Raw genomic sequence first — 15,368 nt, 5'->3', positions numbered from 1 at the left:
AGACAAAATCATACCAAGAAGCATACACTTACACACCCACAAAAAGAGAAAAAGGACAAATATATATATATCGTTGCTCCCAAAGTCCACTGCCTCTATTTTGGGATGATTCGTTGTCTATTGTCACAGATTCTATTGTGGAATCTGTGTATTCCACAGATGCAGGGTACATCAAGTTGACTGTGGAGATTTAATCCGCTGCTCCTGAGGCTGCTGGGAGAAATTTCCCTTTCTCTTCTTTGTTCGCACAGCTCCTGGGGTTCAGCTTTGGATTTGGCCCTGCCTCTGTGTGTAGGTCGCCTGAGGGTGTCTGTTCTTCGCTCAGACAGGACAGGGTTAAAGGAGCAGCTGATTCGGGGGCTCTGGCTGACTCAGGCCGGGGGGAGGGAGGGGTACGGATGCGGGGCGACCCTGCGGCGGCAGAGGCCGACGTGACATTGCACCAGCCTGAGGCACGCCATGCATTCTCCCGGGGAGGTTGTCCCTGGATCACGGGACCCTGGCAGTGGTGGGCTGCACGGGCTCCCAGGAGGGGCGGTGTGGATAGTGAGCTGTGCTTGCACACAGGCTTCTTGGTGGCCACAGCAGCAGCCTTAGCTTTTCACTCCCGTCTCTGGGGTCCGCGCTGATAGCCGCGGTTTGTGCCCATCTCTGGATCTCGTTTAGGCGGTGCTCTGAATCCCCTGCCCTCGCGTACCCCGGAACAACGGTCTCTTGCCTCTTAGGCAGGTCCAGACTTTGTCCTGGACTCCCTCCTGGCTAGCTGTGGCGCACTAGCCCCCTTCAGGCTGTGTTCACGCCACCAACCCCAGTCCTCTCCCTGGGATCCGACCTCCGAAGAAGCTGGAGCCTCAGCTCCCAGCCTCTGCCCGCCCCGGCGGGTGAGCAGACAAGCCTCTCGGGCTGGTGAGTGCTGGTCAGCACCGCTCCTCTGTGCGGGAATCTCCCCGCTTTGCCCTCCGCACCCCTGTGGCTGCGCTCTCCTCCGTGGCTGCGAAGCTTCCCCCCTCCACCACCCACAGTCTCTGCCTGCGAAGGGGCTTCCTAGTGTGCGGAAACTTTTCCTCCTTCACAGCTCCCTCCCACTGGTGCAGGTCCCGTCCCTATTCTTTTGTCTCTGTTTTTTCTTTTTTCTTTTGCCCTACCCAGGTACGTGGGGAGTTTCTTGCCTTTTGGGAGGTCTGTGGTCTTCTGCCCGCGTTCAGTAGGTGTTCTGTAGGAGTTGTTCCACATGTAGATGTATTTCTGATGTATTTGTGGAGAGGAAGGTGATCTCCACGTCTTACTCTTCCGCCATCTTGAAGGTCTCCCCTCAAATGAATTTATGCAAAGTCAATCTGACTTTACCTATACTTTTTCTTATGAAATGTGGGAAAGGGATGTATTAGCAGGGAAAGTGTCCCCCCGTAGACTAGTTGAGTGATTTTGGAAAGGAAGAGGCCCAGATGGTGGCTGTCCCCCTGGCCTTTAGTCACTGCACTTAGTATGTCAGCAGCCTTGTGCCCCCAGGCAGTATTTTCAGTCCTTTGCCAACTCCATGGTACCCTCTCCACCATACTGGTCACCTCCCCTGCTCCCTGGACCATAAGTATCCCCACCCTTGCTCAGGGATGTGCTGGCTCTAGTCTTACAGAAGCAGCTTTGACAAGCACAGATATTTCTTAGGCTGGAGGCTTTGGGTGCCAGGAAATTAATTCATTGCCTATATTATCAGTTCTGTAAGTCCAAACTTCTATAAGTGAGTTTGCTTGGAATAAACCATTTAGATTGGAGTAAAAGGAGAGAAGGGAGATGGCTGGTATGTGTGGCAGGGTGAAGTGGAGAATAAAAGAGAGGGAATCTGTGTGAATGCACAAGAAAATATTTGCTTTAATACCACCTTGCTTCTGTAGAGCACTTTACTGTTATAAAGCATTTTAATGCATATGAACTTATTTTTAAAAATCTGTATCTCAGGCAGAACTGGCTGACAGCAGGGAAGCCTGGAAGGAGTCCAGGCAACAGTGACAAGACCTGGCCTAGAACAGATGTGTCCCTAAATCACCATATAAGTCTGGGAAGACTCTTAACTTCTCTGAGACTCAGTTTCCCTGTTGATCAAACAAAAACTAAATTAGAACGAGGGCTTGGATTATCTAATTTCTAGAGTCCCTTCGACTCTGAACGTTGATGATGCCATTTGTTATAATAATGTGTTGTTGCATAACTGATTACAGTAGGGCTTTTGCGACACCAAGAGGAAAGTTAGACTTAATCTTGTAGAGGAAAAATGCTGGCTTAGAATGAGTTACAGATCTGCTGCTTACTCATCAGCTGTGTGACTTTGACAAAGCGAGTAACTTCTCTGAGCCTCAGTTTCCTAATCAGGAAATGAGGACAATAAGACTTGTCTTGTAGGGCAGTTGTACTTGTTAAATGAGATAGTGAATCTGAATGTACTTTTAAACTCTAATGACCTAAAAAATGTGATAATTTATTGTTATCACTATTACCAGCATGCAGAAAAATCCATTAGCCCTCTAAGAATTACCTAACAGGGCTTCCCTGGTGGCACAGTGGTTAAGAATCCGCCTGCTAATGCAGGGGACACGGGTTCGAGCCCTGGTCCGGGAAGATCCCACATGCCGCGGAGCAACTAAGCCCGCACGCCACAACTACTGAGCCTGCGCTCTAGAGCCCGCATGCCACAACTACTGAGCCCACGTGCCACAACTACTGAAGCCCATGCGCCTAGAGCCCGTGCTCTGCAACAAGAGAAGCCACCACAAGAGAAGCCCGTGCAGCGCAACAAAGAGTAGCCCCCGCTCTCAGAAACTAGAGAAAACCCGTGTGCAGCAGCGAAGACCCAATGCAGCCAAAAAGTAAATAAATAAATTAATTAATTAATTAAAAAAAAAAAAAAGAATTACCTAACAACGGAAACAAATGAATTGAGCAGCCCTTACTATTCACCCAGCATAAGTCCTAATCAGGGAGTAAAGGCCATTTACAACTCCAGGGAAAAAAAGTTTAGCTTCTTCCCTGCTTTACGACATCCATGGAGTAGACTTCTGTGTGCCCCTCGCCCCTGTAAGCCACATACAGAAGGCTTAGGATGCTAACAGTGATGATTTTCTCCACCGTGAGGGCAACGAAAGTAATCTCCTTATACAGATCTTTCAAAGACCAACAAAGACCACCATTTATATAAAAATAATTAATTATACCATCGTACTTAGAAAGGCAATACCTTTTCTTACAAACTTTGTAAAATGATGATTAGAGCACAACATTGTGACTGGAAATGAGGAATCCTGGAACGTTCTTTGGAAGCACCTGGTCTTATTTTAAGTTGCCTAATAAAAGAACTGACACTCCACTGCCATCCCCAGGTACACAGCCCCTCCCAGCACATTTGGGGCTAAGTGTTCAGAATTATGCACGCAGACCTATATAATAGAAGCCTCTACTCCAAGGTGATTTTTCGCTCCCTTTCTTGGAATTACTATGTATTACGTTGTTATGTACAAGGTTGGAAAGAAGCTGATCTAAAAAGGGATAAACTTTTTTTTTTCCCCAGGATGACCAAGTAACAGAAGGCCTTCATCTCTGGGCAATATTCAGGAAGCCTACTGTTTTCTTTGTTCTCTGATATTTTTGAGCTTGTCTGGGTTTTAAGTACTGGGTATCTTAGGCCATAGGTTTTAGCAGGAAAGTCTTTACATACAAATTAAATAACCTTTTTTTTAAAATTGAAGTAGAGTTGATTTACAGTGTTGTGTTAGTTTCCAGTGTACAGCAAAGTGATTGTTATATATATTCTTTTTCAGATTCTTTTCCATTATAGGTTATTACAAGATGTTGAATATAGTTCCCTGTGCTATACAGTAGGTCCTTGTTGTTCATCTATCTTATATATTAAATAAACTTTTAATTAATAGAATCTTACAGAAATCATAGCTTGCATGGACTGCATGTAAGAGGAAAAATAAATTTACTTTTAAAAACCTTAATTCTTTATATAATTTTGGCTTTTTAAAAAATACCTTGAAAATAAAAGCAAAGATAGCAAGTACTTTAAAGGTAAGACACCACCTTACCCAACCTTTATAATTTCCAAAAGGAGGAGCATAATAGATGTTTGATCAATGCTTGCCAAATTAAAAGTTTCATAAAGAAGATACACACTAAATCAGAATAAGAGTTTACGTAGCATTATTATAAAAGCTCCATCCCCAAATAAAATCAATAATGGTGTTGAGAGAACGTGAAACTCTCTTCTAACGAACTTGATGAAATATCAGTTCTGTGCCTCATGGAAATTTGGGGCTAGAATTAATTCTTAATTCATGCCTATTCCTACTTCAACCTTGCTGATCATCAGAGATATATAATCAACAATTTGGCATTCCAAGTAGCTAAACTCAATGCATTCTTTTAAACTCTAAAAGTATCTCTATAGAGTGAAAACAAACAAGCAAAAAAAAAATATATATATACATATATAAAGTTGTTTCAACCAACAGACTTAGGGATAATTGCTAGGAGTAAATGAATGTCTTGTCACGACCAATAAATTTAGGGATACCTGCTAGAAATAAATGTCTACCTTGTCAATCTACCATTGCTTGCCACAGTTCTTTCTTTCCTTAAATGAATCATGTCTAAGGCAGAACTGATAAGTAGTAATTGATTTAATTCTCTGAGTAACATGCATCTTCTGTATCATTATATACAGTTCTGGCCCAATATATTTACTGCACTTTTTATTGAGTAACATGGAAGTGAGTGCTGAGTTGGCAGCCCAATAATAAATGGCCCTCATGTTATCTGAGTTGCTCTCTTGCATTGACAAAAATGGTGATAAATTGGGTTGTAATTGAGAAAGAAAAGGAAGACGATTACTCCTGATGCTGAGATGCATTTATCCCCTGCCCCAGCCCTTACTGAACATGCATACTCCTCCATCAGCCTGCAGGATTAGCCCTGAAACAGAGAGCAGCCCAGGGTACCACCCTGTCTGGCACACAGCCTCATACCCCTGCAGCCACAAGCTGACCACGTGAGTGGCTTCCATGGGATGGGGGTAGGGGGTGGAGGGGAGCACTTTACCTTCCTGCACACAGACGGGTTTATCACTTGGGATCCAGCCTAGGGTTCCGTTCAGATGTTTCATACACAGTCTCTTTGTAGAGCCCTTCAGCTTGAATCCATCTTGGCAGTGAAATCGGGTGACAGAGCTTTCAAAGAAAACCCCTCCGCTGGGCGTCCTGAAGCCATTCTCAGGGACGCCTGGGTCAGCACACACCTGAAGGTCATCGAACCCTACATGGACAGAGAGAAGAAAAGGTGCCTCTGAAGATATTCTTCGGATGCTGAAGGTTTCCCATGATAAATGGCAGACGCTGTATTCTTTCCGATGCTATGGGCCACCCAACTCCACCAATAAAAAAGCCAAGAAAATAAACACTCTAGGCACATTTCACACTGCTTTTTGCTCTTTGCTTAGAAAAGCGCTCATTAATGATTTCAGTTTCACGGTCAAGTTAGCCCTTCAAGAGGTTCTAGGAGTAGGGAGATGAGGAAAAGTAAACAAGGAAAGGAATACAAAATGGTAAATGTCGAGACTGAAGTACAAAATGCAGAAGGGAGCGGAGGAGGGAGAGGTGGTCGGGAAAGGGGGAGATGGAATCTGAGCCTGGCTTTGAAGGACAGGTAAGACTTCAAGGACAGAACCAACTTTGTGGAGGGAGACACCGGGGAATGGCATGCGCAATGGCCGGGCCGGGAGATCACGGGCGTGTCTGCAGAGCAGCAGGTGGCTGAGAGGATACAGGGTTTGTGGAAGAGGCAGGCTGGCGATGCCCACCCTCCCCTGCCCCCTGCCCTCACCCCCATCAGCCAGGCCTGGTCCACATTTCTCCTCCTCCGGGAGGCCTTCCTTAACCCCACTCTCCCTGCCCCCCCCCATTTGTTCCACCCCTGTAACGTGAACACAGCCCTGTACTGAATCATTTGGAGAATGATCGCCTCTCATTCTGGGTTATGAGCCCCTCGAGGACAGGTTTTGAGACTTTTTCACTCTCGTGAAACCTATCACAGCTCTGCCTAGAACGTGCTCCATAAATGTTTGATGAGTGAATAAACAGAGTTGGAAAAGGGAGTGGGAGACATACCGGGGTGACCCTAGAAAGCCCGGCTGAGCGAGGAGGCCAGCGTGGAGCCATGGAGCTGGGTAGTGGGGACCAGGAGGCCGACAGGACAGCAGCCTGAGGGACTAAGTGGAGGAGGAAGAGCCCAGAGTGTGGCTAGGAGACCCAGGCAATGGTGCGGTCAGACGTGGTGGGTCTGAGGGCACAGGAAAGTGATGGAAGCAGCAAGGAGGGCACCAGAGTGTGAGACATCCCGGTTCCAGGGGTGCCTTGTCAACTGACTGGATGTCGGGGTGAGGGAGACGGCCAGACAGCTGGGACGAAGGCCCGACTCTGGCCTCCATGAGGAGGAGAGGGGTGGGGTCATGGCACGTACTGAGAGCTTTGGACAAAGACATGACTGGGACCAGATTTGCATTTTTTTTTTTAAGAATTTCACTTTTTAAATTAATTAATTAATTAATTTATTTTTGGCTGTGTTGGGTCTTCGTTTCTGTGCAAGGGCTTTCTCTAGTTGCGGCGAGCGGGGGCCACTCTTCATCGCGGTGCATGGGCCTCTCACTGTCGCGGCCTCTCTTGTTGCGGAGCACAGGCTCCAGACGCGCAGGCTCAGTAGTTGTGGCTCACGGGCCCAGTCGCTCCGCGGCATGTGGGATCTTCCCAGACCAGGGCTCGAACCCGTGTCCCCTGCATTGGCAGGCAGATTCTCAACCACTGCGCCACCAGGGAAGCCCCCAGATTTGCATTTTTGAACGATCTTTTGTGTAGCCACACGGAGCTCATGAATGTCACGAGCTCGTTGGGGGACACCAAGGATAAGGAAGGGGTCGTCTATGTGCACAATGCTCCAACGTATCCTCCAAGGAAAGCAATGCAGGCGACAGAGAGAACCCTAAACTTCTGTGCACTACGAAGGCCTTCTACTCCATTTTCTTACAAACTCAACCAACAAATCCTTCCTGAAAAGGTACCCAGAACAACTATGCATGACTCCGTCCAGATGGGTGTTGGTGTGCCCGTCCACCCCCACCCCCAGCGCAGCCAGGTCAAGACGTGGCAGAGGGACAGGAATAGCCTGGGCCATCTTAGAAAATCTCAGCCCAGACCCAGAGGCAGTATCACTGGGGCTCTTGGAGGACTTACGTGGTTTCCAGGTGATGCCCAGATGTCAGACTCATGAGATATCTGATCCTCTGTAACACACTGGGCTTGCAAAACGTCCTCAGCTGGTAGGTGATTCCCTGACCCCAACTTTCATGGGCTCATGAAGGACTCACTTGCTGTCCTCCCCAACTGACCTCAAGACCCTGGACATTCTGCCAGCACCGCTGTGCTGAAAGCCACACGACACGGCACAGTAGGCACCGTGGCAGCACGGGGTCCAGCAGTCATAACGTGCTCTCTCTGCCGAGGGCATGCGGCTGTGGACCAAGCGAAAAGTCAAGGAGGGAAGCAGGGAAGTGGACAGCGTCCACATCTGACGCTATTACATCTTTAAGTGGGAGCAGGTCTGATACTTTATCAAACAGAAGATGCTTTGACAAAGGAGACACCATCTAGCCTCTCAGCCCCCCTGACACGCAGCCGCAGCTCTGCCCCACTGTGAGTACCCCGACAGTGGAGGCAGGTTTCCAGCCCCTTGGAGGGTGATTAATACCCATCTGGGAGGAGGGCAATAAAGTACTGGCGGGTCGTTAAGTGATGGCTTCATGTTTTTGTTTCAAAGGAAGGTACTGTAAATTGTCAAGTGCTTCCTAAGTGATGAAGGTCAATGATTTCCTTCTGAGTCTGGCCGTCTCAGGGTGGGTCCTTGAAACGTATACCCATTATGGTATTGAGGGGGCAACTAGCAGCAATGGAATTCGTGATTCCATCCCGGTCTAGAAAGCCTAGAAGCATAAACATACAGAAACCTGAATGGTCTGGACGCTTCCTGGCAGTCTGGGAGTGAAAGTCACTCTGACACACACGCTGGAAGTCAAACAGAGGCTGTATCAGACACTGGGTGGCCACAGAAGGGCAAGCCGAGGGTAAGAGGAGGGGACAGCCTTCTGGAAGGTCTGGGGCTGACTCCTCACAGCTAGGCAGACACCCGCCAGCCAGAGGGAGGAAGGGCACTGGGGAGGCAGGTCACAAGGCATGGAGGTGGGAAGCCGCTGAGCACATTTCAGGGAAGAGGCTGGGGTTCAGGTTCTGCCAGGCTTGGGGCAGGGTGACTGCCACAGGTGGAGCCCTGGGGTGGAGGGTGGTGAAGGGAGGGCAGGAGATGGCGACAGCAGATCCCGAAGGCTGAATATGTTAGCTAAGGGTCTGGACTTGAGGAGGAGGTGAGGGGTAGGGGCGTGGCACGTACTGAGAGCTTTGAACAAAGACATGACTGGGATCAGATTTGTTTTGTTGAATGATCTTTCCTGTACTCGCACAGAGGACTGACTCGTATAGACCAAGCAGGAGGGAGGAAGCTCGTCGGAAGTGCCTCCAGGCCACCAGCTGCACCAGAGGAGCAGGAGGGCAGCTTTGTAAAAGGACATTCACGGATCCAGGCTCTCTCTGGCTGGGGTCGGGCCCAGAAGTCTTGAGTTTTAGAAAGTTCTCTCAATGACTCAGGCAGCCAGTCCCGCACCTGCCCGAGGGAGGACCAGCATCTGAGAACCGTGGGATTTCAGGGCTCGTGCCAGAACTGGGTGGGAAACGAGGAGTCAGAACCAAGGCAGACGCAATGGAATAGAAAGAGGGCCACATGAGACACTAAGGACACAGAATCACAAAACCTGTGACCGCCTGGATGGAGGACGGGGTTAGAGGAATGAACTAAAAGAGAGGCATCTAGGATAACGCCCACGTTCTGATGCCGACGACGGCGTAGACAGTGGGGCCGTGCACTCAGACTGACAGGACAAGGTGAAGACAGCAATGATGTGTCTGGTGGGGGGCCGGGGAGTTTGAGTTCTTGGTGGAGGGGGGACACCCAGGCAGAGATGTCTGGTGATGAGCTGGAGGCTGAGCCTGAAGCTCCATGGTGCCCTGGGCTGGTGCGGGCATGGGCGGGTGCTCTGTCCCGGGAACGAGCGCAGCGTGAGAGAAGCAGCAGCCGAGGCACCCACAAAGGACGCTGGGAATACAGGGCCATGGAGGAGGAAGACCTGACTGTGTCATGGAAGCAAGGGAAAGGGTTTCAGGAAGGAATGGGTGGCAGTGTCAGCTGAGATCCGCTAAGCAAAGTCTGAGAAGCATCCACTGGCTGAGGGCAGGGGGCACTGAGACCAGTGCCCAGGCAGCTTCAGGGACAAGGAAGAACTAGCCCTGGGGGAGGACGCCTGCCTGCTCATGTTTGCGGGGGGGGGGGGGGGGGGGGCGGGCCAGTGAGAGTAAGCATGGGCTTCTCTTTCCAGATGCTTAGTGTGAACAAAAGAACACAGGTTGGGAGTTATCCCTGGATTAGGGTCAAGGGAGGGGTTTGACTGTTGTAATAAAATTATAAGATGAAGGAGATTTGAATACGTTTCTATACAGCAGGGGGAAACAAAGACTGCAGATGAGGGGGAGGCAAGTGGGGTAAGTTCCCTGCACCTGGATGTGGGCAGGGAGGGGACCCAAACCCTGGAGGAGGGATTGCCCTCCACTGAGGCAGGAAGGGGAGTTATGCCGGAACCTCCACTGAGGGAAGCATGTGCCCCATAATGTGCTCAGCCTCCAGGACTCAGCTTAAGTAGCGCCTCCCCCTGGGAGCCTTCTTCCTCCCTTCAGGCACCTGGGCTGACCTCTCTTAGCGTGCCCCTTGCCCGGTCATTGGTCTGCTTAGCTGTCTCTCCCACTGGGCTGTGAACTCCTGGAGGGGGAAATAGGGTCCTATACTTCACTTCCTCCTATGGTGAGTGTGGGCATTCCATAAGTACTGCTAATGAAGGATTGGTGGGTGGATAGATGGATGGATAGAGGATAGGTGGGTGAATAGATGGATGGATAGATGGGTGATGGATAGAGGATATGTGGGTGGATAGATGGATGGATAGAGGATAGGTGGATGGATAGAAAATAGGTGGGTAGATAGATGGATGGACAGAAGATGAATGGATGGATGGATGGATAGATGATGAGGATAGGTGGGTGGATGGATGGATGGATGAATAGAAGATGAATGGATGGAGGATGGGTGAGTGGATGGATGGATGGATGGATAGAAGATGAATGGATGGAGGGTGGGTGGGTGGATTGATGGATGGATAGAAGATGAATGGATGGATGGATGAATAGATGATGAGGATAGGGGGGTGGATGGATGGATGGTTGGATGGATGAATAGAAGATGAATGCATGGAGGGTGGGTGGGTGGGTGGATGGATGGATGGATGGACAGAAGATGAATGGATGGATGGATGGATAGATGAAGAGGATAGGTGGGTGGATGGATGGATGGTTGGATGGATGAATAGAAGATGAATGGATGGAGGGTGGGTGGGTGGATGGATGGAGGGTGGATGGATGGAGGGTGGATGAATGGATGGAGCCACATGCTCTGCTGGACTCATCAGGCAAAGATCCTTACCCCATCCCACCAAACAGTCACACCTATCACTCTGATAATCCCAGAAGCTTACGTATTCTAAGCTTATGTATTCCAAGGGAGGTGTGCATTCTCTCCCCCAGCACAGACACACTCTCTCCTAACACCCTCTCGCCTTCCTCTCTTCTCCCAGCCTAAGTAGACTGCATTCCTTAGATTTTTATACCCTTCTTCCAATCCACATTCTCAGACACCTCAGCCTCCCTCCTCCGTCTCCACTGTAGGGCCCAAGGTAGGTTTACGCAAAGAATTTGGCTGAGACATCTGTGCCTCCCCCGCCACCACACACACACTTTTGGCCGGTCACCCCCTGCTCACAAATGAGCCATGTGGACTGCTAAGTCCTAGGCACTGACCCCTCGACTTGTCACACCACCCTACCACTGTGCCCCGGGCCAAGGAGCTGTTCTCTCTCAGAGAAGGACAGATCATTCAAGTGAGAGCTGAAGATGCAGCCCCGAATCCATCAGAAAAACGACTCCTGCTCTAATAAATAAATGATGAGAGCATCGTGGAAATGATGATGGGAGAGCAGCAGAATTTCCCAATGAATCTAACTCATTACTTTCTTTCTTTATTCCTTCCTTTTAAAAAGAGCATTTCCATCCACTTTCTCTGCTTTCATGTCACCACTGCTAGCCTCCGGCTCTGTTCCTGTGCCTGGGACAGCGCTGATGATCAGGGTGTTGCTGGCCGTGGGATCCAGCCCTTGGCATGGAAGAGGGAAGTAAGAACAAGTGGTAAAAAGAGAGCAATCAGAAAATGAGATGGTATAAGAAGAAAATATTCTTCATTTTGGACAACTAATCTCATTGAGCAAGATAGTAATTTTCCAGGACTTGCCACAGCTTCAGACTCCACTTTTCAAATCACCCCCGAGCGGATCAGTTCCCAGCCCAGGTCATTCTTCTGTAGAGCTGTTCTCTTAATGTCTTTCTGAAACGTTGATGACCAGCCCCATCAGATAACACATCCATTAAGGGGGTGGGCTGCTTTAGGTATTAGGGAAGAGGAGTGGAAAATAACTTGAGCATGAGCCCGCTCAAATAATCTTATCCTAGGAACCATACTCCTAAGGTCCCAATCGCTTTCACCCCATTCTTCAAATTCTGTGTATGCTTTGGAGCTAAGTAGCCACAGCATGGAGAAAAGAGTTCACAGAATGATTTCCAATATGTTTCTTTGTGGGGGAAGTGGGAGGAAAAGGGAATATTCCATTTTAATAAGTGCCTGGAAGCGGCATCCCCTAGCAGTTGCTTCTAAATTCGATTCAGAGTGCAACACCTATCTACAAGAGACAGTCTTTGTGATGGTTCATTGTATGTGTCCACTTGACTAGGCCAGGGGATGCCCAGATATTTCATCAGACATTTATTCTGGCTGTGTCTGTGAGGGTGTTTCTGGATGAGACTGACTTTGAGTGGGTAGACTGAGTAAAGCAGATTGCCCTCCCTAATGTGGGTGGGCCTCACCCAATCAGTTGATGGCCTGAATATAAAAGGGAGAGTAGAAAGAATTCTTGCTCTCTCCTGACTGCCTTCAAGCTGGCGCATCAATCTTCTCCTGCCTTCAGATTCAGACTGAGACTGGAAATTACACCATGGGCTCTCCTGGTTCTCAGGCCTTTGGATTCAGACTGGAACTACACCCTCGGCTCTCCTGAGTCTCCAGGTTGCCAACTGCAGATCTTGGACTTCCCAGCCTCCATAACTGCATTAGCCAAGTCCTAATAGTGCGTGCATGTGACCTATCTCCTATGGGTTCTGTTTTCTCTGGAGAACCCAGACTAATACAGTCTTCCTAAAGGTACTCATGCACTTTACAAACGTGAGTAACATGGATGCTGACTGTCCCCACACTCCAGAGGATGATATTTCTCTCTGGACCCCTGAGTTCAGGTAAGCAGCCCGTTGAGGCAGTCGGGGTACAGTGGCAGGGGCGGGGGCAGCGCCTGGGGCGTGGGGTCTGAACAGCCTGCTGTAGAGTCCCGGCCCGAGGTCCCCTCTGGTTGCTTTCTCAGCCTGTGTCACACTCTTAAGTCCTGGTGTCTCCATTACTGGCACTGATTTTCCTGCTTAGTGTTTGTGAGCCCAGGAACAAGTCATGGGTAGGATTGTAATTTGAACTTGTTCTCAGTGGGATTGAGAGAATCTCCATCTTCACATACAAAGAAATGCATCCAGCCCCAATCTCATGATAAGGTCTTGACACTTCTGATTTGGTTACTTTTGAGTCTGCTGAAACCTACCAGACAGTTTTTCTGTGAGCAACAGAAGTCTGAAAAGAACCATAAAAACGAAAGAGGTGCGAAAAGCAATCTTTTGGCTTATTATAACTGAAAAGTCACATCCTAGAAAGGAAGAGTGTATCAAATGTAGCCAAATCAATTTCAAACTAGGGCCGGGCTTCCGTTTCCCTGTAAACTGCTATATGAGTCTTTGGGGGAAGAAACAGAATAGAGACACAAAAATTGATTTTTTATGCACTTACTTAGTGAGAAGGTCCGGGGGCTAGGGAGAAAAGGGCAACCCTGCTAAAGTTTAAACAGACACGTTTGCAAATTTTAGTTAGAATCAAGAGTAGCCCCCAAGCCTCGCCCCCCCCAACCCCCGACTGCACCCACTGTCGGTCTCACACGGTCGGCATTACAATCACCTTAGAGGGTCTCTGGTCCGACCCCTTTGTCTCCCAGAGGAGGACACGGAGGCCTGCGGAGGTCAAGGGTGAGTCCAATCACTCTGATCACAGAGCTGGAACTGACACCTCGGCATCCGACTCACAATCCAGTGCTCCTGCCACTGACGATGTTGTCCCCCCTTAGCCTTTTCCTGTCGTATTTCACGTTTGTGAATGACTCTAATCTTCATGAATCCTAAACTCTTTGAGGGCAAGAGTATTCGTAAATGTTTTGGAGTCCCTGTATCTGTTAAAACAGGACTGAGCCAATAGCAACGGTGAAACAGTTAATGATTCAATAGGACGTAAATCCTCATGGTTCCCCCCAAAGCTGACACTTCCCAGCACACCGTCTCAGAATGAAGAGGCTGGGGAAGCTTTATGGTCCCCCCCAAACATTCAAGAATCCAGGCAGTCAGCCGCCAGACAGCCATTGACCACAACGGGGATCTGTAGAGCATTTCTGGTGATGAAAAATGCTCTTGAGGGGATCACGACCTAACCTCAGATATCAGTTTCATGAAACAGAATTAGTCCTGGTGAGTGGAGCACCTATTGCCCTCAACAGCAAAAGAATAAATGGAGAAGGACGTAGTAAGCTTGAGAAAGTCCCTCTTGACCACGTAAGGGCTTTTCCCCCATTAGATGTGAACATTCCAATTCCAGCTGCCTTGGGCTGAAATCTCTCTTTTTCTCATCACCAGCAATGCAGACCAAGTTTCTTTTAAACCACCTAACTAGTAAAATATCACTGTGCTTCAAAAAGCATTTATACCGAGAAGGGAATGCCTCTGCCGCATTAGAGAAAAATCTTCAAAAAACCTTTCCTATTCTTAAAGATTCTGAAAGTTTCATTATCTGGGCTTGTTGAATTACAAGCTAAAATGCATTGGGAAGGTCCTGAGGATCTGTTGATGAGGGGCCCCTTTGATCGTCTCTTTACTGCCAACACACACCTCACCTTGATCTTCCCCACCGTCTCAAGAATCCCTTGCTCTTAGAACTACTTTAATTAATTTTGTTAATGAACACATGTATTGATAGCCTGCCTTATTCCAGAAACTGTGTGAGCTGGTGCTGTATCTGTAACAAGGCATCAGCAACAAAAAGAAGAGGAAGATAGAGGCAGTACTACAGAAATCATATTACGCGAAATCTATTCAGCAAATAAATCAATTCTCTAACATCAGTATTTTCAAACACAGTGCTTCTGTGTATCAGGTCGGCTATAGGTGACCTGATAACATAGAACTACCTGACGTGCCAGAAGTTTCCGGCCACCTGGCAGCCAACTGCACTTTTGGGCTGGTCCATTCTCTGCCTGTCAGCCCATCAGAGGCTCCTGACATCCCTTCAAGGTGATGCCACACTGGAGTTGAACATCAGTGGATGTTCCTTCTGAGCCTGAGATCCTAGAGAAGTTCTACATATTCTGGAGGTCCGTCCTGAGCCAGGGTCAGGCTCAAACAATTAGAGGATCCCCCTCCCCGGTGCTAGATAGTTTAGGGGCTGCCAAACATCTTCCAGGAAATGCTAGGAGGACTGAGTAACCCGGGCCCCAAGGCTGCTGGAATGCCTCAACTCTTATGGAGATGGAGGAGCTGGTAAGCCCCTCCCAAATGAACCCACCTGGAGGAGAGAAGCCAGAGTGGGCCACAGAAGACCCTTGCTGGGATAAGAGGAGGTCCCAGAGTCAGAATGTGGTAGAAACAGCAATTTCACAATTTAACACTGTGGAAATTACAATTAAAATCAATGAGAAAATGTAATTTGCTTTATAAAGATTCATTAATAAACCATATCTCCATAACAAGATCATTAGTCAGTGTTTCTTGACCTCCTCTGTTCCAGTCTAAATCATCTCTATGTTTGGTAAAATTTCAGCTTTTTGTTTTTAAAAAGAAAATGAAAGAAAGGGAGAGGGCACTTACTAAAACAGAGATGGGGAAAGGAAAATATAATCTGTGTATATACTCACTCAACAAACAGTGCTGGGC

At 48.4% G+C, this 15,368-nt stretch overlaps 1 protein-coding gene across 3 annotated transcripts in view; it reads right to left on the bottom strand.

The window, feature by feature from the left end:
- Nucleotides 1–15,368, bottom strand: part of SUSD4 (sushi domain containing 4) — a 137,776-nt gene that overhangs the window by 63,796 nt on the left and 58,612 nt on the right. For 2 of the 3 annotated variants that reach the window (XM_059941961.1, XM_059941956.1), the window contains exon 3: nucleotides 5,092–5,304. The exons of the other annotated variant lie outside the window; for it this stretch is intronic. In XM_059941961.1, the coding sequence (XP_059797944.1) occupies nucleotides 5,092–5,304 (213 nt within the window). The remainder of the gene's footprint in view (nucleotides 1–5,091; nucleotides 5,305–15,368) is intronic. 3 annotated transcript variants of the gene reach the window in all.

This window comes from Balaenoptera ricei, chromosome 1 (genome assembly GCF_028023285.1).
Source record: "Balaenoptera ricei isolate mBalRic1 chromosome 1, mBalRic1.hap2, whole genome shotgun sequence".
Taxonomy (NCBI): Eukaryota; Metazoa; Chordata; class Mammalia; order Artiodactyla; family Balaenopteridae; genus Balaenoptera; species Balaenoptera ricei.
This window is presented reverse-complemented; position numbering and strand designations above follow the sequence as displayed.